The 27151-nt window shown below is 42.7% G+C and overlaps 1 protein-coding gene and 1 pseudogene across 2 annotated transcripts; both read right to left on the minus strand.

Annotated features, from left to right (window-relative positions):
* Nucleotides 1-14499, minus strand: LOC139311988 (zinc finger protein 850-like; annotated as a pseudogene).
* A 9135-nt stretch (nucleotides 14500-23634) lies between these two features.
* On the minus strand, nucleotides 23635-26714 carry LOC139311986 (zinc finger and SCAN domain-containing protein 2-like). Of its 2 annotated transcripts, none has more exons than XM_070936503.1 (2): nucleotides 26658-26714; nucleotides 23635-26019 (listed from the first exon to the last, which is right to left on the minus strand). In XM_070936503.1, the coding sequence occupies exon 2, from the start codon at nucleotides 25348-25350 to the stop codon at nucleotides 24154-24156; it is 1197 nt and encodes a 398-aa protein (XP_070792604.1). In that variant the 5' UTR covers nucleotides 25351-26019; nucleotides 26658-26714; the 3' UTR covers nucleotides 23635-24153. The 2 variants fall into 2 exon arrangements, with proteins under 2 accessions (XP_070792604.1, XP_070792605.1); XM_070936504.1 differs by lacking the exon at nucleotides 26658-26714 and adding an exon at nucleotides 26417-26476.
* Nucleotides 26715-27151: the final 437 nt, after the last annotated feature.

The raw sequence follows: 27151 nt of genomic DNA on the forward strand, positions 1-27151 counted from the left end.
TTCAGTTATGAAATTTATTTGTTGACTTGGGTCAATCGTGAGTTCATAGAATTCCATATACATACTCGTTTCCCTGAAAATAAGACCTAATTTTATTTTCTTTTGGGGCTCAAAATGAGCACCACTTCTTAGTTTTGGAGGATTTCTTAGCCGCTTACTTTAGGACCATCGCAGCCAGGGCAAGCACACCCCGACACTTGTTGCACAGCCATCTGACGTCTTCTGCGGCCGTGAGTGGCCATATACTACATAGCTTGTTGTGCAGCCCATGCAAGCTGCCGTTTGGGGCAGGATGTAGTGTGGCGTGTTGCACCATTACCACAGTTCACAGCAGGGATGAATCCAGGGTCCACTGAAAATGGTGGCTACTTCCAGGACAAAATCATGAGGCCCAAGGATGCATGTCCTTCCCTCTGTCCCCACCATGAGGTTCAGAGATATTCAAAAGGTAAGAAGGAGGAGGGTGTGAGGTTGGGTGGGGTGGGAGTCAGGTGTAAGGGGACGCTGGGAGGGAGTGAAGGGCCCAGGGGACACAAGGATTAGGATACAGAGTACAAGGATGTCTTGGAGGGAGAGGGGGCCTAGAGATGCCTATGGCACGCAAGCCTGGCCATGCACTAGATCTCCAAGAGTTTTCCCCAGCTCTGAGTAGACAATGTTCAGCATAGCGACTCACATATTTGATTAATGGCTGCCTCAGGGAGAGCAGAGGGATTTGGGTAGTTAAGGAAAGCAATTTCACTTAACAGCCATTGCAACATGCACCCATAATTCAAGGTCCATAATAGTCATATCTTGAGGACTACTTTTATGCCGACTGCGGAATTCTGGGGCTCAGAATCTGGGTGGAAACCAAGGTAGAAGATTGAAACTACACATGTGGGAATTCCATAATCAAAATACAAAAGCTCCACCCAAAAATCCTTTTTGAGGAATTCAACTACTTCTGGAAAAGGAAATATCCAGAAGCTTCTGCTAATAACCAGAAACTAGTTAACCATTTCCCATTTTCCTTTTCTCTCCACCTACGAATTTAATCCTGAAAAATGTTTGAGCAAAATGAATCAGGCCAAAATTCAAACAATCAATTTCTCATCTAAACTTTCAATGGGAGATCACAAATGAAATTCCAGCATTCTCTAAACTCATCTACTATTCCTCATATAGATTACCTTGTGTGCAATAAGGGATGATTTATGCTTGAAGTAATGTCTACAGACTAGTCATTTCAAAGATTTCTTCATGGTGTGAGTCCTCTGGTGTCTCACAAGACTGGAATTATAACAAAAACGTTTCCTACAGATAGGACATACAAAGGCTTTATCTTCTGTGTGAGTCTTCTGGTGTGTCACCAGCGTGTAATTGCGACTGAAACATCTCCCACAATCAGGACATTCATAGGGTTTCTCTCCTGTGTGACTCCTCTGGTGTCTCAGAAGATTGTAATTATCACAATAGCTTTTCCCACAGAGAGGGCATTCAAAAGGTTTCTCTTCTGTGTGAGTCCACTGGTGTAATAGCATCTGGATATTCTGACTGTAACGTTTCCCACAGATAGGACATTCAAAGGGTTTCTCTCCTGTGTGAGTCCTCTGGTGTGTCACCAGATTGGAATTATTACTAAAGCTTTTCCCACAGATAGGACATTCAAAGGGTTTCTCTCCTGTGTGAGTTCTCTGGTGTGCTACCAGGTGGGAATTTTGACTGTAACGTTTCCCACAGTCAGGACATTCAAAGGGTTTCTCTCCTGTGTGAGTCCTCTGGTGTCTCAGAAGTTTGTAATTATCACAATAGCTTTTCCCACAGAGAGGGCATTCAAAAGGTTTCTCTTCTGTGTGAGTCCACTGGTGTAATAGCATCTGGATATTCTGACTGTAACGTTTCCCACAGATAGGACATTCAAAGGGTTTCTCTCCTGTGTGAGTCCTCTGGTGTGTCACCAGATTGGAATTATTACTAAAGCTTTTCCCACAGATAGGACATTCAAAGGGTTTCTCTCCTGTGTGAGTTCTCTGGTGTGCTACCAGGTGGGAATTTTGACTGTAACGTTTCCCACAGTCAGGACATTCAAAGGGTTTCTCTCCTGTGTGAGTCCTCTGGTGTGTCACCAGATTGGAATTATTACTAAAGCTTTTCCCACAGATAGGACATTCAAAGGGTTTCTCTCCTGTGTGAGTCCTCTGGTGTATTACCAGGTGAGATTTCTGACTGTAACGTTTCCCACAGTCAAGACATTCAAAGGGTTTCTCTCCTGTGTGAGTCCTCTGGTGTGTCACCAGACTGGAATTATCACTAAAGCTTTTCCCACAGTCTGGACATTCAAAGGGTTTCTCTCCTGTGTGAGTCCTCTGGTGAATCACCAGGTGAGAATTCTGACTGTAACGTTTCCCACAATCAGGACATTCAAAGGGTTTCTCTCCTGTGTGAGTCCTCTGGTGTGTCAGCAGATTGGAATTACTACTAAAGCTTTTCCCACAGTCAGGACATTCAAAGGGTTTCTCTTCTGTGTGCGTGATCCTGTGTCTCAGGAGGTTGGAATTTCTAATGAAACCTTTCCCACAATCTTGACACTCATAAGGTTTCTCCATGGAGTAAGGCAGGAATTATGACTGAAACTTCTCCCACAATCCGGCCATTGAACGGGTTTTTCTCCTTTATGATTCCTCTGGTCTATCACCAAGTTGGAATTATAACTGAAAGTTTCCCAACAATCAGAACATTCAAAGCATTTCTCTCCTATGTGAATCTTCTGGTTTAATCCTAGGCAGGAATTGTGAGTTTCCCATAATCAGGACATTTGCAATTTGTGCTTTTCCCACAATAGGCAAATCTATGGAGCTTTTCTACAGCCAGTATTCTTGAGGAGGTAAACAAATATGGACAATGCCTTGTTTAGTGGTGCTATCATTCAAGCCGTTTTCTTCTTCACAGGGAGAAGCCTGTATTCCTGTCTGTTCTACGTGACTTTACTATTGACAGTTTCCTCCTCACGGACTTCCAGATATTTCCCTCTTTTTCTGAATGATAAATAATCTCTCTTCACTTTTCATGTAATGTATCCTTCAATTCTGCATAATCTGCTTATTCTTTTTTGATTTTCTCTCTTTTGTCTAACAGCTGCTGGAGGAAGAGCATCATTGTATGATTTTCTGAAGGAAATGGAACATATTTTGATTTCTGGCTTGATTTTCTTCCCTTTTTAACTTTGCTTGTTATTTACAGTTGCCCAGAGTGCTCTTATTGCCATCCTCTTTGTCTGTAAGATTCAAGGAAAAGTGTAAATTTGTTTATAAAATGATTAGAGATGATGTGAGAAAAGAAAAAAGTATATATTACGATGAAAAAACAAACATGCCCCAATACTAGAATAATCACTTACATTATTGATGATTCATATGACACATGGAGTACTATTGAGATCCATGTTCAAATATCCATTCAATCAGATTCAGTTATTTAGTTGGGTCAATCATAAATTCTTAGCAATGCAAAGAGTTATCATCAAATATATCTTGAAGTGTTGGGGATAGGTTATATCATTGCAGATATATGCATAGAGAGAAATAAAGATACACCCACCTACACATGTATACAGGGAGAAAATCTATGTCTTTCAAGCCTGACAAAATGTCCCAATTTGGTTACAGTCATACCTTTGGAGCTAAATTTAGAGATGTGGGGGCTTTAGCTGATGAAATGATGCCGAAAGCCTCTGCAAGCTTTGAAGCACCACTTTTGCTCATGGAAGTCCTCAGCTGCAAATAAGAGCAGAAAATACTGTCTACAACCCCTCTGGTGAAATTCCAATTCAAGTAGTCTTCACTTAACCTACCACAATTGGAACTGAGCATCACTAATCATTAAGCATGATGTCACATGACAGTGCCAACTTACATCTGTTTCTCTGTAGTTGTTAAGCAAATTACTGTGGGTTGTTAAAGGCAATTTCATATGACCGTGACTTGCAAATTCCTGCCAGTATATCCACTGATTTTGCTGGTCAGAATCTATCTGGGAAGGCTACAAATTGGGATCGTGAGTGTGGGATGCTGCAGCCATCATGAATGTGAAACTATTGACAGAACCCGAATTGCTGTGATTTCTTTTCCTGCACCTTCAAAATCACAGTCACTGCTGACGTGCGGTCACTGAACAACTGCTAGGATTACCACAAATTTTGTGGACTAGGTGCACGTCTGCTTCTACTGTGCCATAGTAACTTGAAGTCTCAGGGAAGAAGTGGTAAGTGAGGACTACCTGTGCAACCAAATATGTCAAAAGATCCTCAATAGCTATTTCTTAGAAGTGCTGGATTAAGCACAATTGAACCTGGTTAATACATGGATGGTGGGACAGGAAATACCATACTTATTGGCAAGACATGGAAGTAAAAAAACCTTGTAAATTTTATTCATCTGTCATTTTCAATACACATGTAGATTACAAACTATATCAAGAGGGCAACATCAAGTTCTAACGGGAGACTTTTACTGTCCTGATATAAACTGGGAGACAAACTCTACAGCAAGTAGGTGACTGAACAGATTCCTAACCAATTTAGGGGACAACTTTGCCATCCAAAAGGTAGAGGAGGGAACTAGAGAAAAAACTATACTCGACTTAATTCTTACTAATAGAGAAGTGATAGAAGGAGTTGAAGTTGTCGGAACCTTGGGTGAGTGACCACGTCTTAATGGAATTCAGTTTAATGCAAATACAAGCAATAGAATATAATCCAACAAGTGTCTTAAACTTCAGAAGAGCTAATTTTAACAAATTCGGAGCCTAAACAAAATTTCTTGCATAAAAATCCTGAAGGAGAAAACAACGCAAGGAGCATGGGAAACACTGGAAAATATGATCATATAAGCCCAATCCAACACAATATCACTAAAAAGGAAACACAAGAAATCCAAGAAGAAGCCGGCATGGTTGCAGAAAGATCTCTCTGATAAACTGAAAGACAAAAAGGATAAGTATAAAAAATTGAAAGAGAGACATAAACTAAGGCAGAATACCAGCATATAGCCCGAATCTGCGATGATGAAATGAAGCTCATGCTGAGAATGAACTAACACTTGCAACAAATTTCAAAAATAATTTTAAAGCATGTATAAAACAAGAAAAAAGGCAAGGAAACAATCAGTCCATTAATGGGATCGATGGCAAGGAAGTGACGGGCAGTAGAGACACAGCAGAGCTACTTAATTCATTATCTGCATCTATCTTCAGGCAAAAAGAAAAAATAGCCAAACCTACCAAAAACAGAACTGTAAAAGGCAGACTAGGAATACAAATTAAAACAGGCAAGAAAATGATAGGAAAACATCTGTCCATTCTGGACAAGTTCTAACCACCAGGACTACATTGATTACATCCCAAAGTTCTGAAGGAGCCAGCAGAGGTGATCTAAGAACCATTGAACCATAGATTCCAAAGATCTTCACACACCAAGGAACTACCGGTGGACTGGAAAAGAGCTGATGTAGTTAGGGGGGGAAAAGGTGCATCTTATACTCTGAAAAATATGGTAGTTCCCATCTTCAAAAAAGGATCATAAAACTACAGGCCAATTAGCCTGTCATCACTACCTGGGAAGATCCTGGAAAAGATAATGAAACAATAATGAAGCAAACACCTAGATGCAAGCAAATACTGTATATAACCAGAAGTCAACATGGGTTTGTCAAAAACAGATCATTCCAAACAAATGTTATTTCATTCTTACACAAAGTGACTAAATTAGTGGACCAATGAAATACATAGTATAATTGGATTTCAGTAATGCAGTTGACAGAGTAGACTATAACTTACTTCTTGGTAAATTAGAAAAATGTGGGATAGGTACATCCATCCACACAGAGGGATTCGTAACTGGCTGACAAACCACCCTCAAAGTGTATTCCTTAATGGGACTATATCTATATGGAGGGAAGTAAGCAGTGGGTACCCCAAGGCCCTGTTTTAGTACTCTTTAATATCTTTGTAAATGCCTTAGATGAGGGAATCGAACGGGAATGCATCAAATTTGCAAATGACACCAAGTTGGCAGGAATAGCCAGTACCTCAGAAGATAGGCTCAAGATAGAGAATCTCGATAGATTTGAACACTGGGCCCTACCTAACAAAATGAAATTCGATGGATGAAAAAAAATAAGGTTTTACACTTATGCAGGAAAAACCAAATGTACTGCTACAGAACAGGTAGAACCTGACTCAAGCAGGAACAGAACAGAACAGAATAGAACAGAGTAGAATTTTTTATTGGCCAAGTGTGATTGGACACACAAGGAATTTGTCTAGGTGCATATGCTCTCAGTGTATATAAAAGAAAAGATACGTTCATCAAGAATCAGAGGGACTTTTAAGTCATACTGGGCAATCATTTAGATATGAGCCAGCAATGTATTGCAGCAGCAAAAAAAAGCTAATTCAATACTAGGCTGCATTAACAGGGAGATAGAATCAATCTTTATAAAGAGTAAGACCACACTTAGAAAATTGCATACAGGTTTGGTACCGTATCATAAAAAAGATGTTGAAACTCTGGAAAGAATGCAGAAAAGAGCAACAAAGATGATTAGGGGGCTGGAGCGCAAGCATAGGAAGAAAAGTTGCAGGAATTGGGAATGTCTAGTCTAGTGAAAGGAAGGACTAGGGGAGACATGATAGTCTTCCAATACTTGAGGAGTTGCCACAAAGCGGGAGGGGTCAATCTATTCTCCAAAGCCCCTGAAGGCAGGACTAGAAACTGGATGGAAACTAAGCAAGGAGAGAAGCAACCTAGAACTAAGGAGAAACTTCTGACGCTGAGAACAGTTAACCAGGGGAAGGATTTGCCTTCAGAAGTTGTGGGAGACCCATCACTGGTGGCTTTTAAACAGAGACAGGACAGCCATTTGTCTGAAATGATATTGGGTCTCCTGCTTGATCAGGAGGTTGGAATAGAAGACCTGCAAGGTCCCTTCCAGCCCTGTTACAAACCCTCCAGTGACGGAGCAGCCACAACCTCTGGAGGGAAGCCAGCCCCAAAGAACCAACCTCCACTTGAAAGAGGCTTTTTCAAGCTTCCCACCAGCAGAAATTGCAGCCCCCAGTTTCCCAGCCTGCAGCACCAGTGGGCTTCCATTTGGGGAGGGAAGGAACCTGCAGCAGCCGCAGCTGAGAGGCTTCAGCCCAGTTGCTTCTCCGCTTCCAGCCCAAGTTGCTCCCGGACTCTCCTCCCACCTGCAGCCCTCAACTCACCTGCCAGCTGCTGCTTCCACCATGGAAACAGCAGGAAAGCCACTCTGCACACCAACTTCCTCCCATCAGTCATCCGGAAGAGGAAGTTCGGCTGTCCCAAAGGTGCTTTTTCAAAAGGAAACTCGACTGCCTTCTACTCTTCCCTCACCTTCCAACCTTTCTAGCAATGAAGTACTCTATGGTTTTAACTCCTTTAAGGTCAACCACAGATGATATCCGCTTTCTAGGCACAGGTGTTGCCTGTTTGACCACCATCTCCTACCAGGAGGCAGAAAAACATGCTTCTCCAGCCTCTGTCTAAGGCCTTTGCAACATGTTTCCACTAATTAAATGCTATCAAGTCGTTTTTGACTTCTGAGCCTAGTGAAATGTGATGCTGCTTATCTTACAAAGATTAGCTATGTGTTCAGCGGTAAAAGTTCATGAAGGTTTTATAGAATTACACAATCAGCTTTCTTAGGGGTGACTCTCAGTGGAGATCAAAACCTCTCTAATACCCCAAAATCTGATTTCCTGTGGCTCCCAGGATTTTGGACATGGCAGCGCCATCAGGCCAGACACTGCAGGGGAGCCAGCTTCACTCCTGCTGGCCAGGGCTGCGTCCAAGATCATCAACCACCAAGCTTCATTTCTGAAGGAGGAAATTTTATATCTCCTAAATGCCGTGTATAGATTCTGTAAATTTGCTTGCACTGAAGTCTCCATTAGGTCACAGAAAAAATATGCAGCAGTGCCTAGAAAATGGAGCCTAAGAAAGAGGGCGCGATTGCCTATATATGGTAGAAGAAATGTTTCCCCCCCAAAAAATTGTTTAAAAAAAGGACAAAAATAGAATAGCCCATCAAACCACATGGCTAAGTGATCACCAGGCTAATCTTTTTAGAAAGGTATGGTCAACTTTTTTTAAAAAAAGCATTTAAAGTATTTTTTCGGCTGAACAGGTTGTAGAAAAAATGCTTTTAAAAGTAAAAAGAAAAAGCCTCTGATATCGCGCAGCTCAGGTGGGCATGCGGGGTGTGCACGGATTTTTGCTACCGGTTCTTCAAACCACCCGCCGCCATCGCTACCGGATCAGGCGATCCAGTCCGAACCGGGAGCATTTCACCCCTGGTTTGGTGCCTTCAAGTCAGTCAAGCGGTTTCCCCCTTTCTTTCTTAGGCCTAGATCTGATAGGACTGCCCAAAGCTGCACAGATGGCTTCACACTTTAGGCGGACTGCAACTGAGTATTTCCCAGTCTCTAACCTGTAGCTTTCACCACTACACCAACCTGGATCATCTTCTTCCCCACAAATCTACCCATTGAGCTCTTCCTGCTGCTTCAACAGCAAATTGAAAGCTACAACTTTCAAAATTCAGTTTACTCTGTAACCGGCTCGTCCTTACTCTCCAGATAACAGATCTTTTTCATCTTTCGATCTGAGTTAGTTTCATACTTTTCTTCTGAGAAAACGGAGGGTTCCTCTGATTGGACAGTGGCTTCTGCCTGGCCCTGTGACTAGCTCCTCTGGTGTTTGTTTCGGGCTGCCTTTTAATTTGCTCAATTTTGTTAGATATATAGTGTTAGTAAGTTTGGGAGGGGTGCCTAATTTATCTTTTTATTGTAGAGGGTTGTTGTATTTTTTTTATATTCTGCTATTCCCCTCATGCTAGTTTTAATGTGTCTTAGAGAAACGCAACGTTCAGTTTCAGCCTTCTGCATCCTGAATGTCTTCCAGATTTTGAGGCCAGAATTTCTTAGCCAGCATATCCTTTGCACAAACTATCTGTGAATCATAAGCAGAGTTTCTGAGTGGTCCCAGTAAGCTGCTGAAGCTTCTAAAAAAATTACATGGTAAAAAAATATGCACAGGGGTTGTAGCTTGAGAAGTAAAAGCATTGTGGTTTTGAGTGCAGGGTTCTTAGGTTCATAAACTCCTCTTGCTATGATTTTGTAGTCTTGGATGTGCCGGCTTGTTACCCCGGTGGTAGCAGCGCCAAGATGCTGACAAATTTGTTGCAACTGCCTTGGTGTTGGAGCTTTGAAAAAGAAATTATATGATGGAAAATGTTGCTTTTCTAAAAAAAAATGCATTAAATAGCTTTTAAGAATGAAAAAACAGATATTGTCTGCATTGCTGTGAAAGAGGTTTTTTTGGTTGGATATTCTGTAGTAAAAAAAAGCTACCAGTTGGTCTGAACTGGTATATCAGACGATCAGCTGTGCCGCGTGATATATATTCGCTAGAAAGCAGGAAATCTTGCTTTCTAGCGAATCTGTACTGCGTGACACACCTGTTACCCCCCTCCATGTTGTACTTACCGTCAAATGGCTTGTTTCTCTGTGCAAATGATGCATTTGATGTGCGTGTGCATTTTGCGTCTGTGGGCACACATCATGCATCTTGCAAACACTGTGCATGTGCAAGCAGGCGAACCGCTAGTGACCCATGGAGGATTTCACCCCTGTAATTGATCTTACCCTATTATCTATTGCCAATCATTGATTGTCGCCCAGTCGCCATCTATAACCCAGCAGGTTCCAGTGGGGCTGTTCCACAGGCCATCCAAACCGCATTACCAAGAGACCAGTGGTATAGTGAAAATCGCTCTGTCCTTACACTTAGGGATGGCTTTGTTTGGAAGGGGTCAAAGCTGTATGTTCCCCCAGATGTGCAGTTAAAGGTACTACAGTGCTGTCATGAAGATCGACCTGCTGGACACTTTGGGTATTTAAAGACATTGCACCTCATCAATCGCCAGTTCTGGTGGCCCTCTATGAAAAAAGATGTAGCTGAATATGTACGGAGCTGTGTGGTGTGCACTACCATGAAAACCCCACCAGGCAAACCATTAGGCTTATTGCAAACAATAGCAGACCCCACACATCCCTGGGAACAGATAGCCATGGACTTTATCGTGGAGCTACCAGAGAGTCAAGGAAATACAGTCATCTGGACTGTGATAGACATGTTCTCTAAACAAGCCCATTTTATACCCTGTCCTGGTCTCCCTTCTGCCAGGTGGTTAGCTAAGTTGTTTATAGTTCATGTCTATCACCTCCACGGGGTACCCCAGTAAATAATATCAGAGGGGTGCTGTTTACCGCCAGATTTGGGCAGGAATTCCTGACAAGAATTGGTTCATCGCAGGGTTTCAGTTCAGCGTTCCATCCTGCTACCAATAGGGCAGCTGAAAGAGCCAATGCCATGGTGGAAAGTTACCTGAGATGCTATATCAAACATCAGCAAATGGACTGGGCAGACCTACTGCCATATGCTGAAGTAGCATATAATAATGCTGTACATAGCAGTACAGGGTTTACTCCATTCCATTTCAGTGTCGGGAAGAGAGTTCATGCCGATACCAGAGTGCCCTAGTATAGATCCAGCCAATATAGGAGTCAAAGAATGGTCAGACCGAATGAGGAACGTATGGGGAAGTGTCAAGAAAGCCCTAAACCACATGGCTACAGGTTACAAAAAGCCGGGGGACAAAAAGAGCCCCACCCACGTTCAGGGTGGGTCAACCAGTGTACCTTTCTACCAAGTATCCGAAACTACCCATATCCCTGCAAGAAACTAGGCCCTAGGTTTATAGGGTCCTTCCCAATAATACGAGTCATTAATCCGGTAAGCGTGCAACTCCGTCTTCCCCGATTACTAGGGAAAACCCATCTGGTATTCCATTGTAGCCTACTCTGACCAGTCCATATAACTCCCCTGAGGGGCCCCAGGATTGCCCCTTCACCTCCTACCATGGTAGGAAGGGAACAACACTATGAGGTAGAGGACATACTAGATACCTGCTGGCACAGAAAGAAACTCCAGTATTTGATAATGTTGAAAGGGTATCTGCTGTCAGAGGCATCCTGGGTCCCGATGGAGGACGTCAAGGCCCCGAGACTGACCACTAGATTCCACAGGAAGAATCCAGACAAACCCAGGGCCCCTGACCCGTGCTACCACTCACTGTAATCTTTATATTCCAGGCGTGGTCCTCATGGTAGGGGTCCACATGTGATCCCCGGCGCAGCTAGCGCTGCCACAGCCCACCGAGCTAACCTTGATCCTACTGTCTCCAGGAGGCCACCAGCCACTGCTACAGCCTACTCTCATTCCTCAAGGGAAGAATGACGTCATAAGGCAGCCTGCAGCCTTCTCCGCGGTTGAATTGCAAGCATCTCCGAGCGATGGGAGGCTCCCAGAGGGAAGGAGTAAGCCTATCAGCCCTGGACATGCTGGCCTAAACTGGGAGCTGAAACTGCTGGCAAGACTGAGGCTGAAAGAGCTGAAAGTGCTGGCAGAACTGGGGCTAATTAGGGCTGATTGTGGCTTACTGACATTCCCTGCAGTAGGAAGTAGGTAGGAATGAGGTGGGTATGACCAGTGTGTGGGTGGCTAGCCCTTGGATTAGGAGGGTGGGTAGAAGATTGGGGCTGCTTTAATGCCCTGCTTAGGCACAAGACTTTATAAGGTGGTGGGGAGCACAGAGCAATAACTCCAACAATATTTCCTTTCATTATTTATGGATGTCAGTCTGTACCGATAAAGCATCTTCTAACCATCATCATCAAGATTTGCAGTCTTTTATTTCGGAAACTGACACCCATTCAGTTATGAAATTTATTTGTTGACTTGGGTCAATCGTGAGTTCATAGAATTCCATATACATACTCGTTTCCCTGAAAATAAGACCTAATTTTATTTTCTTTTGGGGCTCAAAATGAGCACCACTTCTTAGTTTTGGAGGATTTCTTAGCCGCTTACTTTAGGACCATCGCAGCCAGGGCAAGCACACCCCGACACTTGTTGCACAGCCATCTGACGTCTTCTGCGGCCGTGAGTGGCCATATACTACATAGCTTGTTGTGCAGCCCATGCAAGCTGCCGTTTGGGGCAGGATGTAGTGTGGCGTGTTGCACCATTACCACAGTTCACAGCAGGGATGAATCCAGGGTCCACTGAAAATGGTGGCTACTTCCAGGACAAAATCATGAGGCCCAAGGATGCATGTCCTTCCCTCTGTCCCCACCATGAGGTTCAGAGATATTCAAAAGGTAAGAAGGAGGAGGGTGTGAGGTTGGGTGGGGTGGGAGTCAGGTGTAAGGGGACGCTGGGAGGGAGTGAAGGGCCCAGGGGACACAAGGGTTAGGATACAGAGTACAAGGATGTCTTGGAGGGAGAGGGGGCCTAGAGATGCCTATGGCACGCAAGCCTGGCCATGCACTAGATCTCCAAGAGTTTTCCCCAGCTCTGAGTAGACAATGTTCAGCATAGCGACTCACATATTTGATTAATGGCTGCCTCAGGGAGAGCAGAGGGATTTGGGTAGTTAAGGAAAGCAATTTCACTTAACAGCCATTGCAACATGCACCCATAATTCAAGGTCCATAATAGTCATATCTTGAGGACTACTTTTATGCCGACTGCGGAATTCTGGGGCTCAGAATCTGGGTGGAAACCAAGGTAGAAGATTGAAACTACACATGTGGGAATTCCATAATCAAAATACAAAAGCTCCACCCAAAAATCCTTTTTGAGGAATTCAACTACTTCTGGAAAAGGAAATATCCAGAAGCTTCTGCTAATAACCAGAAACTAGTTAACCATTTCCCATTTTCCTCTTCTCTCCACCTACGAATTTAATCCTGAAAAATGTTTGAGCAAAATGAATCAGGCCAAAATTCAAACAATCAATTTCTCATCTAAACTTTCAATGGGAGATCACAAATGAAATTCCAGCATTCTCTAAACTCATCTACTATTCCTCATATAGATTACCTTGTGTGCAATAAGGGATGATTTATGCTTGAAGTAATGTCTACAGACTAGTCATTTCAAAGATTTCTTCATGGTGTGAGTCCTCTGGTGTCTCACAAGACTGGAATTATAACAAAAACGTTTCCTACAGATAGGACATACAAAGGCTTTATGTTCTGTGTGAGTCTTCTGGTGTGTCACCAGCGTGTAATTGCGACTGAAACATCTCCCACAATCAGGACATTCATAGGGTTTCTCTCCTGTGTGACTCCTCTGGTGTCTCAGAAGATTGTAATTATCACAATAGCTTTTCCCACAGAGAGGGCATTCAAAAGGTTTCTCTTCTGTGTGAGTCCACTGGTGTAATAGCATCTGGATATTCTGACTGTAACGTTTCCCACAGATAGGACATTCAAAGGGTTTCTCTCCTGTGTGAGTCCTCTGGTGTGTCACCAGATTGGAATTATTACTAAAGCTTTTCCCACAGATAGGACATTCAAAGGGTTTCTCTCCTGTGTGAGTTCTCTGGTGTGCTACCAGGTGGGAATTTTGACTGTAACATTTCCCACAGTCAGGACATTCAAAGGGTTTCTCTCCTGTGTGAGTCCTCTGGTGTCTCAGAAGTTTGTAATTATCACAATAGCTTTTCCCACAGAGAGGGCATTCAAAAGGTTTCTCTTCTGTGTGAGTCCACTGGTGTAATAGCATCTGGATATTCTGACTGTAACGTTTCCCACAGATAGGACATTCAAAGGGTTTCTCTCCTGTGTGAGTCCTCTGGTGTGTCACCAGATTGGAATTATTACTAAAGCTTTTCCCACAGATAGGACATTCAAAGGGTTTCTCTCCTGTGTGAGTTCTCTGGTGTGCTACCAGGTGGGAATTTTGACTGTAACGTTTCCCACAGTCAGGACATTCAAAGGGTTTCTCTCCTGTGTGAGTCCTCTGGTGTGTCACCAGATTGGAATTATTACTAAAGCTTTTCCCACAGATAGGACATTCAAAGGGTTTCTCTCCTGTGTGAGTCCTCTGGTGTATTACCAGGTGAGATTTCTGACTGTAACGTTTCCCACAGTCAAGACATTCAAAGGGTTTCTCTCCTGTGTGAGTCCTCTGGTGTGTCACCAGACTGGAATTATCACTAAAGCTTTTCCCACAGTCTGGACATTCAAAGGGTTTCTCTCCTGTGTGAGTCCTCTGGTGAATCACCAGGTGAGAATTCTGACTGTAACGTTTCCCACAATCAGGACATTCAAAGGGTTTCTCTCCTGTGTGAGTCCTCTGGTGTGTCAGCAGATTGGAATTACTACTAAAGCTTTTCCCACAGTCAGGACATTCAAAGGGTTTCTCTTCTGTGTGCGTGATCCTGTGTCTCAGGAGGTTGGAATTTCTAATGAAACCTTTCCCACAATCTTGACACTCATAAGGTTTCTCCATGGAGTAAGGCAGGAATTATGACTGAAACTTCTCCCACAATCCGGCCATTGAACGGGTTTTTCTCCTTTATGATTCCTCTGGTCTATCACCAAATTGGAATTATAACTGAAAGTTTCCCAACAATCAGAACATTCAAAGCATTTCTCTCCTATGTGAATCTTCTGGTTTAATCCTAGGCAGGAATTGTGAGTTTCCCATAATCAGGACATTTGCAATTTGTGCTTTTCCCACAATAGGCAAATCTATGGAGCTTTTCTACAGCCAGTATTCTTGAGGAGGTAAACAAATATGGACAATGCCTTGTTTAGTGGTGCTATCATTCAAGCCGTTTTCTTCTTCACAGGGAGAAGCCTGTATTCCTGTCTGTTCTACGTGACTTTACTATTGACAGTTTCCTCCTCACGGACTTCCAGATATTTCCCTCTTTTTCTGAATGATAAATAATCTCTCTTCACTTTTCATGTAATGTATCCTTCAGTTCTGCATAATCTGCTTATTCTTTTTTGATTTTCTCTCTTTTGTCTAACAGCTGCTGGAGGAAGAGCATCATTGTATGATTTTCTGAAGGAAATGGAACATATTTTGATTTCTGGCTTGATTTTCTTCCCTTTTTAACTTTGCTTGTTATTTACAGTTGTCCAGAGTGCTCTTATTGCCATCCTCTTTGTCTGTAAGATTCAAAAAAAAGTTTAACTTTGTTTATAAAATGATTAGAGATGATGTGAGAAAAGAAAAAAGTATATATTACAATGAAAAAACAAACATGCCCCAATACTAGAATAATCACTTACATTATTGATGATTCATATGACACATGGAGTACTATTGAGATCCATGTTCAAATATCCATTCAATCAGATTCAGTTATTTAGTTGGGTCAATCATAAATTCTTAGCAATGCAAAGTATTATCATCAAATATATCTTGAAGTGTTGGGGATAGGTTATATCATTGCAGATATATGCATAGAGAGAAATAAAGATACACCCACCTACACATGTATACAGGGAGAAAATCTATGTCTTTCAAGCCTGACAAAATGTCCCAATTTGGTTACAGTCATACCTTTGGAGCTAAATTTAGAGATGTGGGGGCTTTAGCTGATGAAATGATGCCGAAAGCCTCTGCAAGCTTTGAAGCACCACTTTTGCTCATGGAAGTCCTCAGCTGCAAATAAGAGCAGAAAATACTGTCTACAACCCCTCTGGTGAAATTCGAATTCAAGTAGTCTTCACTTAACCTACCACAATTGGAACTGAGCATCACTAATCATTAAGCATGATGTCACATGACAGTGCCAACTTACATCTGTTTCTCTGTAGTTGTTAAGCAAATTACTGTGGGTTGTTAAAGGCAGTTTCATATGACTGTGACTTGCAAATTCCTGCCAGTATATCCACTGATTTTGCTGGTCAGAACCTATCTGGGAAGGCTCCAAATTGGAATCGTGAGTGTGGGATGCTGCAGCCATCATGAATGTGAAACTATTGACAGAACCCGAATTGCTGTGATTTCTTTTCCTGCACCTTCAAAATCACAGTCACGGCTGACGTGCGGTCACTGAACAACTGCTAGGATTACCACAAATTTTGTGGACTAGGTGCACGTCTGCTTCTACTGTGCCATAGTAACTTGAAGTCTCAGGGAAGAAGTGGTAAGTGAGGACTACCTGTGCAACCAAATATGTCAAAAGATCCTCAATAGCTATTTCTTAGAAGTGCTGGATTAAGCACAATTGAACCTGGTTAATACATGGATGGTGGGACAGGAAATACCATACTTATTGGCAAGACATGGAAGTAAAAAAAACTTGTAAATTTTATTCATCTGTCATTTTCAATACACATGTAGATTACAAACTATATCAAGAGGGCAACATCAAGTTCTAACAGGAGACTTTTACTGTCGTGATATAAACTGGGAGACAAACTCTACAGCAAGTAGGTGACTGAACAGATTCCTAACCAACTTAGGTAACAACTTTGCCATCCAAAAGGTAGAGGAGGGAACTAGAGAAAAAACTATACTCGACTTAATTCTTACTAATAGAGAAGTGATAGAAGGAGTTGAAGTTGTCGGAACCTTGGGTGAGTGACCACGTCTTAATGGAATTCAGTATAATGCAAATACAAGTAATAGAATATAATCCAACAAGTGTCTTAAACTTCAGAAGAGCTAATTTTAACAAATTCGGAGCCTAAGCAAAATTTCTTGCATAAAAATCCTGAAGGAGAAAACAACGCAAGGAGCATGGGAAACACTGGAAAATATGATCATAAAAGCCCAGTCCAACACAATATCACTAAAAAGGAAACACAAGAAATCCAAGAAGAAGCCGGCATGGTTGCAGAAAGATCTCTCTGATAAACTGAAAGACAAAAAGGATAAGTATAAAAAATTGAAAGAGAGACATAAACTAAGGCAGAATACCAGCATATAGCCCGAATCTGCAATGCTGAAATGAAGCTCATGCTGAGAATGAACTAACACTTGCAACAAATGTCAAAAATAATTTTAAAGCATGTATAAAACAAGAAAAAAGGCAAGGAAACAATCAGTCCATTAATGGGAGACAATGGCAAGGAAGTGACGGGCAGTAGAGACACAGCAGAGCTACTTAATTCATTATCTGCATCTATCTTCAGGCAAAAAGAAAAAATAGCCAAACCTACCAAAAACAGAACTGTAAAAGGCAGACTAGGAATACAAATTAAAACAGGCAAGAAAATGATAGGAAAACATCTGTCCATTCTGGACAAGTTCTAACCACCAGGACTACATTGATTACATCCCAAAGTTCTGAAGGAGCCAGCAGAGGTGATCTAAGAACCATTGAACCATAGATTTCAAAGATCTTCACACACCAAGGAACTACCGGTGGACTGGAAAAGAGCTGATGTAGTTAGGGGGGGAAAAGGTGCATCTTATACTCCGAAAAATATGGTAGTTCCCCTCTTCAAAAAAGGATCATAAAACTACAGGCCAATTAGCCTGTCATCACTACCTGGGAAGATCCTGGAAAAGATAATGAAACAATAATGAAGCAAACACCTAGAAGCAAGCAAATACTGTATATAACCAGAAGTCAACATGGGTTTGTCAAAAACAGATCATTCCAAACAAATGTTATTTCATTCTTACACAAAGTGACTAAATTAGTGGACCAATGAAATACGTAGTATAATTGGATTTCAGCAATGCAGTTGACAAAGTAGATCATAGCCGCCTTCTTGGTATGTTAGAAAAATGTGGGATAGGTACATCCATCCACACAGATGGATTCGTAACTGGCTGACAAACCATCCTCAAAGTGTATTCCTTAATGGGACTATATCTGTATGGAGGGAAGTAAGCAGTCGGTACCCCAAGATCCTGTTTTAGTACTCTTTAATATCTTTGTAAATGCCTTAGATGAGGGAATCGAACGGGAACGCATCAAATTTGCAAATGACACCAAGATAGCAGGAATAGCCAATACCTCAGAAGATAGGCTCAAGATAGAGAATCTCGATAGATTTGAACACTGGGCCCTACCTAACAAAATGAAATTCGATGGATGAAAAAAAATAAGGTTTTACACTTATGCAGGAAAAACCAAATGTACTGTTACAGAACAGGTAGAACCTGACTCAAGCAGGAACAGAACAGAACAGAATAGAACAGAGTAGAATTTTTTATTGGCCAAGTGTGATTGGACACACAAGGAATTTGTCTAGGTGCATATGCTCTCAGTGTATATAAAAGAAAAGATACGTTCATCAAGAATCAGAGGGACCTTTAAGTCATACTGGGCAATCATTTAGATATGAGCCAGCAATGTATTGCAGCAGCAAAAAAAAGCTAATTCAATACTAGGCTGCATTAACAGAGAGAGAGAAACATGGTCATGTGAAGTACTAGTGCCACTTTATAAAGAGTAAGACCACACTTAGAAAATTGCATACAGGTTTGGTACCGTATCATAAAAAAGATGTTGAAACTCTGGAAAGAATGCAGAAAAGAGCAACAAAGATGATTAGGGGGCTGGAGCGCAAGCATAGGAAGAAAAGTTGCAGGAATTGGGAATGTCTAGTCTAGTGAAAGGAAGGACTAGGGGAGACATGATAGTCTTCCAATACTTGAGGAGTTGCCACAAAGCGGGAGGGGTCAATCTATTCTCCAAAGCCCCTGAAGGCAGGACTAGAAACTGGATGGAAACTAAGCAAGGAGAGAAGCAACCTAGAACTAAGGAGAAACTTCTGACGCTGAGAACAGTTAACCAGGGGAAGGATTTGCCTTCAGAAGTTGTGGGAGACCCATCACTGGTGGCTTTTAAACAGAGACAGGACAGCCATTTGTCTGAAATGATACTGGGTCTCCTGCTTGATCAGGAGGTTGGAATAGAAGACCTGCAAGGTCCCTTCCAGCCCTGTTACAAACCCTCCAGGGACGGAGCAGCCACAACCTCTGGAGGGAAGCCATTCCCAAAGAACCAACCTCCACTTGAAAGAGGCTTTTTCAATCTTCCCACCCGCAGAAATTGCAGCCCCCAGTTTCCCAGCCTGCAGCACCAGTGGGCTTCCATTTGGGGAGGGAGGGAACCTGCAGCAGCAGCAGCTGAGAGGCTTCAGCCCAGTTGCTTCTTCGCTTCCAGGCCGTGGAGGGAACCGAACAGCCCGACTTGCTCCCGGACTCTCCTCCCACCTGCAGCCCTCAACTCACCTGCCAGCTGCTGCTCCGACCATGGAAACAGCACAAAAGCCGCTCTGCACACCAACTTCCTCCCATCAATCATCCGGAAGAGGAAGTTCGGCTGTCCCAAAGATGCTTTTTCAAAAGGAAACTCGACTGCCTTCTACTCTTCCCTCGCCTTCCAACCTTTCTAGCAATAAAGTACTCTATGGTTTTAACTCCTTTAAGCTCTAGGCACAGGTGTTGCCTGTTTGACCACCATCTCCTACCAGGAGGCAGAAAAACATGCTTCTCCAGCCTCTGTCTAAGGCCTTTGCAACATGTTTCCACTAATTAAATGCTATCAAGTCGTTTTTGTCTTCTGAGCCTAGTGAAATGTGATGCTGCTTATCTTACAAAGATTAGCTATGTGTTCAGCGGTAAAAGTTCATGAAGGTTTTATAAAATTACACAATCAGCTTTCTTAGGGGTGACTCTCAGTGGAGATCAAAACCTCTCTAATACCCCAAAATCTGATTTCCTGTGGCTCCCAGGATTTTGGACACTGCACGGGAGCCAGCTTCACTCCTGCTGGCCAGGGCTGCGTCCAAGAGCATCAACCACCAAGCTTCATTTCTGAAGGAGGAAATGTTATATCTCCTAAATGCCATGTATAAATTCTGTAAATTTGCTTGCACTGAAGTCTCCATTAGGTCACAGAAAAAATATGCAGCAGGGCCTAGAAAATGGAGCCTAAGTTAGAGGGCCTGATTGCCTATATATGGTAGAAGAAATGTTTCCCCCCAAAAAACTTGTTTAAAAAAAAGGACAAAAATAGAATAGCCCATCAAACCACATGGCTAAGTGATCACCAGGCTAATCTTTTTAGAAAGGTATGGTCAACTTTTTTTTAAAAAAGCATTTAAAGTATTTTTTCGGCTGAACAGGTTGTAGAAAAAATGCTTTTAAAAGTAAAAAGAAAAAGCCTCTGATATCGCGCAGCTCAGGTGGGCATGCGGGGTGTGCACGGATTTTTGCTACCGGTTCTTCAAACCACCCGCCGCCATCGCTACCGGATCAGGCGATCCAGTCCGAACCGGGAGCATTTCACCCCTGGTTTGGTGCCTTCAAGTCAGTCAAGCGGTTTCCCCCTTTCTTTCTTAGGCCTAGACCTGATAGGACTGCCCAAAGCTGCACAGATGGCTTCACACTTTAGGCGGACTGCAACTGAGTATTTCCCAGTCTCTAACCTGTAGCTTTCACCACTACACCAACCTGGATCATCTTCTTCCCCACAAATCTACCCATTGAGCTCTTCCTGCGGCTTCAACAGCAAATTCAACGCTACAACTTTCAAAATTCAGTTTACTCTGTAACCGGCTCGTCCTTACTCTCCAGATAACAGATCTTTTTCATCTTTCAATCTGAGTTAGTTTCATACTTTTCTTCTGAGAAAACGGAGGGTTCCTCTGATTGGACAGTGGCTTCTGCCTGGCCCTGTGACTAGCTCCTCTGGTGTTTGTTTCGGGCTGCCTTTTAATTTGCCCAATTTTGTTAGATATATAGTGTTAGTAAGTTTGGGAGGGGTGCCTAATTTATCTTTTTATTGTAGAGGGTTGTTGTATTTTTTTTATATTCTGCTATTCCCCTCATGCTAGTTTTAATGTGTCTTAGAGAAACGCAACGTTCAGTTTCAGCCTTCTGCATCCTGAATGTCTTCCAGATTTTGAGGCCAGAATTTCTTAGCCAGCATATCCTTTGCACAAACTATCTGTGAATCATAAGCAGAGTTTCTGAGTGGTCCCAGTAAGCTGCTGAAGCTTCTAAAAAAATTACATGGTAAAAAAATATGCACAGGGGTTGTAGCTTGAGAAGTAAAAGCATTGTGGTTTTGAGTGCAGGGTTCTTAGGTTCATAAACTCCTCTTGCTATGATTTTGTAGTCTTGGAGGTGCCGGCTTGTTACCCCGGTGGTAGCAGCGCCAAGATGCTGACAAATTTGTTGCAACTGCCTTGGTGTTGGAGCTTTGAAAAAGAAATTATATGATGGAAAATGTTGCTTTTCTAAAAAAAAATGCATTAATTAGCTTTTAAGAATGAAAAAACAGATATTGTCTGCATTGCTGTGAAAGAGGTTTTTTTGGTTGGATATTCTGTAGTAAAAAAAAGCTACCAGTTGGTCTGAACTGGTATATCAGACGATCAGCTGTGCCGCGTGATATATATTCGCTAGAAAGCAGGAAATCTTGCTTTCTAGCGAATCTGTACTGCGTGACACACCTGTTACCCCCCTCCATGTTGTACTTACCGTCAAATGGCTTGTTTCTCTGTGCAAATGATGCATTTGATGTGCGTGTGCATTTTGCGTCTGTGGGCACACATCATGCATCTTGCAGACACCGTGCATGTGCAAGCAGGCGAACCGCTAGTGACCCATGGAGGATTTCACCCCTGTAATTGATCTTACCCTATTATCTATTGCCAATCATTGATTGTCGCCCAGTCGCCATCTATAACCCAGCAGGTTCCAGTGGGGCTGTTCCACAGGCCATCCAAACCGCATTACCAAGAGACCAGTGGTATAGTGAAAATCGCTCTGTCCTTACACTTAGGGATGGCTTTGTTTGGAAGGGGTCAAAGCTGTATGTTCCCCCAGATGTGCAGTTAAAGGTACTACAGTGCTGTCATGACGATCGACCTGCTGGACACTTTGGGTATTTAAAGACATTGCACCTCATCAATCGCCAGTTCTGGTGGCCCTCTATGAAAAAAGATGTAGCGGAATATGTACGGAGCTGTGTGGTGTGCACTACCATGAAAACCCCACCAGGCAAACCATTAGGCTTATTGCAAACAATAGCAGACCCCACACATCCCTGGGAACAGATAGCCATGGACTTTATCGTGGAGCTACCAGAGAGTCAAGGAAATACAGTCATCTGGACTGTGATAGACATGTTCTCTAAACAAGCCCATTTTATACCCTGTCCTGGTCTCCCTTCTGCCAGGTGGTTAGCTAAGTTGTTTATAGTTCATGTCTATCACCTCCACGGGGTACCCCAGTAAATAATATCAGACAGAGGGGTGCTGTTTACCGCCAGATTTGGGCAGGAATTCCTGACAAGAATTGGTTCATCGCAGGGTTTCAGTTCAGCGTTCCATCCTGCTACCAATAGGGCAGCCGAAAGAGCCAATGCCATGGTGGAACGTTACCTGAGATGCTATATCAAACATCAGCAAATGGACTGGGCAGACCTACTGCCATATGCTGAAGTAGCATATAATAATGCTGTACATAGCAGTACAGGGTTTACTCCATTCCATTTCAGTGTCGGGAAGAGAGTTCATGCCGATACCAGAGTGCCCTAGTATAGATCCAGCCAATATAGGAGTCAAAGAATGGTCAGACCGAATGAGGAACGTATGGGGAAGTGTCAAGAAAGCCCTAAACCACATGGCTACAGGTTACAAAAAGCCGGGGGACAAAAAGAGCCCCACCCACGTTCAGGGTGGGTCAACCAGTGTACCTTTCTACCAAGTATCCGAAACTACCCATATCCCTGCAAGAAACTAGGCCCTAGGTTTATAGGGTCCTTCCCAATAATACGAGTCATTAATCCGGTAAGCGTGCAACTCCGTCTTCCCCGATTACTAGGGAAAACCCATCCGGTATTCCATTGTAGCCTACTCTGACCAGTCAATATAACTCCCCTGAGGGGCCTCAGGATTGCCCCTTCACCTCCTACCATGGTAGGAAGGGAACAACACTATGAGGTAGAGGACATACTAGATACCTGCTGGCACAGAAAGAAACTCCAGTATTTGATAATGTTGAAAGGGTTTCTGCTGTCAGAGGCATCCTGGGTCCCGATGGAGGACGTCAAGGCCCCAAGACTGACCACTAGATTCCACAGGAAGAATCCAGACAAACCCAGGGCCCCTGACCCGTGCTACCACTCACTGTAATCTTTATATTCCAGGCGTGGTCCTCATGGTAGGGGTCCACATGTGATCCCCGGCGCAGCTAGCGCTGCCACAGCCCACCGAGCTAACCTTGATCCTACTGTCTCCAGGAGGCCGCCAGCCACTGCTACAGCCTACTCTCATTCCTCAAGGGAAGAATGACGTCATAAGGCAGCCTGCAGCCTTCTCCGCGGTTGAATTGCAAGCATCTCCGAGCGATGGGAGGCTCCCAGAGGGAAGGAGTAAGCCTAGCAGCCCTGGACATGCTGGCCTAAACTGGGAGCTGAAACTGCTGGCAAGACTGAGGCTGAAAGAGCTGAAAGTGCTGGCAGAACTGGGGCTAATTAGGGCTGATTGTGGCTTACTGACATTCCCTGCAGTAGGAAGTAGGTAGGAATGAGGTGGGTATGACCAGTGTGTGGGTGGCTAGCCCTTGGATTAGGAGGGTGGGTAGAAGATTGGGGCTGCTTTAATGCCCTGCTTAGGCACAAGACTTTATAAGGTGGTGGGGAGTACAGAGCAATAGCTCCAACAATATTTCCTTTCATTATTTATGGATGTCAGTCTGTACCGATAAAGCATCTTCTAACCATCATCATCAAGATTTGCAGTCTTTTATTTCGGAACCTGACACCCATTCAGTTATGAAATTTATTTGTTGACTTGGGTCAATCGTGAGTTCATAGAATTGCATATACATACCCGTTTCCCTGAAAATGAGACCTAGTTTTATTTTCTTTTGGGGCTCAAAATGAGCACCACTTCTTAGTTTTGGAATTCCATAATCAAAATACAAAAGCTCCACCCAAAATTCCTTTTTGAGGAATTCAACTACTTCTGGAAAAGGAAATATCCAGAAGCTTCTGCTAATAACCAGAAACGAGTTAAGTTAACCATTTTCCATTTTCCTTTTCTCTCCACCTACGAATTTAATCCTGAGAAATGTTTGAGTAAAATGAATCAGGCCAAAATTCAAACAATCAATTTCTCACCTAAACTTTCAATGGGAGATCACAAATGAAATTCCAGCATTCTCTAAACTCATCTACTATTCCTCATATAGATTACCTTGTGTGCAATAAGGGATGATTTATGCTTGAAGTAATGTCTACAGACTGGTCATTTCAAAGATTTCTTCATGGTGTGAGTCCTCTGGTGTCTCACAAGACTGGAATTATAACAAAAACGTTTCCTACAGATAGGACATACAAAGGGTTTCTCTTCTGCGTGAGTCCACTGGTGTAATAGCATCTGGATATTCTGACTGTAACGTTTCCCACAGACAGTACATTCAAAGGGTTTCTCTCCTGTGTGAGTCCTCTGGTGTGTCACCAGATTGGAATTACTACTAAAGCTTTTCCCACAGATAGGACATTCAAAGGGTTTCTCTCCTGTGTGAGTTCTCTGGTGTGCTACCAGGTGGGAATTTTGACTGTAATGTTTCCCACAGTCAGGACATTCAAAGGGTTTCTCTCCTGTGTGAGTCCTCTGGTGTCTCAGTAGATTGTAATTATCACAATAGCTTTTCCCACAGAGAGGGCATTCAAAAGGTTTCTCTTCTGTGTGAGTCCACTGGTGTAATAGCATCTGGATATTCTGACTGTAACGTTTCCCACAGATAGGACATTCAAAGGGTTTCTCTCCTGTGTGAGTCCTCTGGTGTATCACCAGATTGGAATTATTACTAAAGCTTTTCCCACAGATAGGACATTCAAAGGGTTTCTCTCCTGTGTGAGTTCTCTGGTGTGCTACCAGGTGGGAATTTTGACTGTAACGTTTCCCACAGTCAGGACATTCAAAGGGTTTCTCTCCTGTGTGAGTCCTCTGGTGTGTCACCAGATTGGAATTATTACTAAAGCTTTTCCCACAGATAGGACATTCAAAGGGTTTCTCTCCTGTGTGAGTCCTCTGGTGTATTACCAGGTGAGATTTCTGACTGTAACGTTTCCCACAGTCAAGACATTCAAAGGGTTTCTCTCCTGTGTGAGTCCTCTGGTGTGTCACCAGATTGGAATTATTACTAAAGCTTTTCCCACACTCAGGACATTCAAAGGGTTTCTCTTCTGTGTGAGTCCTCTGGTGTATTACCAGGTGAGATTTCTGACTGTAACGTTTCCCACAGTCAAGACATTCAAAGGGTTTCTCTCCTGTGTGAGTCCTCAGGTGTGTCAGCAGATTGGAATTATTACTAAAGCTTTTCCCACAGTCAGGACATTCAAAGTGTTTCTCTTCTGTGTGCGTGATCCTGTGTCTCAGGAGGTTGGAATTTCTAATGAAACCTTTCCCACAATCTTGACACTCATAAGGTTTCTCCATGGAGTAAGGCAGGAATTATGACTGAAACTTCTCCCACAATCCGGCCATTGAACGGGTTTTTCTCCTTTATGATTCCTCTGGTCTATCACCAAGTTGGAATTATAACTGAAAAGTTTTCCAACAATCAGAACATTCAAAGCATTTCTCTCCTATGTGAATCTTCTGGTTTAATCCTAGGCAGGAATTGTGACTTTCCCATAATCAGGTCATTTGCAATTTGTGCTTTTCCCACAATAGGCAAATCTATGGAGCTTTTCTACAGCCAGTATTCTTGAGGAGGTAAACAAATATGGGCAATGCCTTGTTTAGTGGTGCTATCATTCAAGCTGTTTTCTTCTTCACAGGGAGAAGCCTGTATTCCTGTCTGTTCTACGTGACTTTACTATTGACAGTTTCCTCCTCACGGACTTCCAGATATTTCCCTCTTTTTCTGAATGATAAATAATCTCTCTTCACTTTTCATGTAATGTATCCTTCAGTTCTGCATAATCTGCTTATTCTTTTTTGATTGTCTCTCTTTTGTCTAACAGCAGCTGGAGGAAGAGCATCATTGTATGATCTTCTGAAGGAAACGGAACATATTTTGATTTCTGGCTTGATTTTCTTCCCTTTTCAACTTTGCTTGTTATTTACAGTTGCCCAGAGTGCTCTTATTGCCATCCTCTTTGTCTGTAAGATTCAAAAAAAAGTGTAACTTTGTTTATAAAATGATTAGAGATGATGTGAGAAAAGAAAAAAGTATATATTACAATGAAAAAACAAACATGCCCCAATACTAGAATAATCACTTACATTATTGATGATTCATATAACACATGGAGTACTACTGAGATCCATGTTCAAATATCTATTCAATCAGATTCAGTTATTTAGTTGGGTCAATCATAAATTCTTATCAATGCAAAGAGTTATCATCAAATATATCTTGAAGTGCTGGGGATAGGTTATATCATTGCAGCTATATGCATAGAGAGAAATAAAGATACACCCACCTACACATGTATACAGGGAGAAAATCTATGTCTTTCAAGCCTGACAAAATGTCCCAATTTGGTTACAGTCATACCTTTGGAGCTAAATTTAGAGATGTGGGGGCTTTAGCTGATGAAATGATGCCGAAAGCCTCTGCAAGCTTTGAAACACCACTTTTGCTCATGGAAGTCCTCAGCTGCAAATAAGAGCAGAAAATACTGTCTACAACCCCTCTGGTGAAATTCCAATTCAAGTAGTCTTCACTTAACCTACCACAATTGGAACTGAGCGTCACTAATCATTAAGCATGATGTCACATGACAGTGCCAACTTACATCTGTTTCTCTGTAGTTGTTAAGCAAATTACTGTGGGTTGTTAAAGGCAATTTCATATGACCGTGACTTGCAAATTCCTGCCAGTATATCCACTGATTTTGCTGGTCAGAATCTATCTGGGAAGGCTACAAATTGGGATTGTGAGTGTGGGATGCTGCAGCCATCATGAATGTGAAACTATTGAAAGAACCCGAATTGCTGTGATTTCTTTTCCTAAACCTTCAAAATCACAGTCACTGCTGACGTGCGGTCACTGAACAACTGCTAGGATTACCACAAATTTTGTGGACTAGGTGCACGTCTGCTTCTACTGTGCCATAGTAACTTGAAGTCTCAGGGAAGAAGGGGTAAGTGAGGACTACCTGTGCAACCAAATATGTCAAAAGATCCTCAATAGCTATTTCTCAGAAGTGCTGGATTAAGCACAATTGAACCTGGTTAATACATGGATGGTGGGACAGGAAATACCATACTTATTGGCAAGACATGGAAG

Source organism: Pituophis catenifer, unplaced genomic scaffold (genome assembly GCF_029215685.1).
Source record: "Pituophis catenifer annectens isolate HBS135680 unplaced genomic scaffold, rPitCat1.0.hap2 SCAF_2, whole genome shotgun sequence".
In the NCBI taxonomy this organism is placed as follows: Eukaryota; Metazoa; Chordata; class Lepidosauria; order Squamata; family Colubridae; genus Pituophis; species Pituophis catenifer.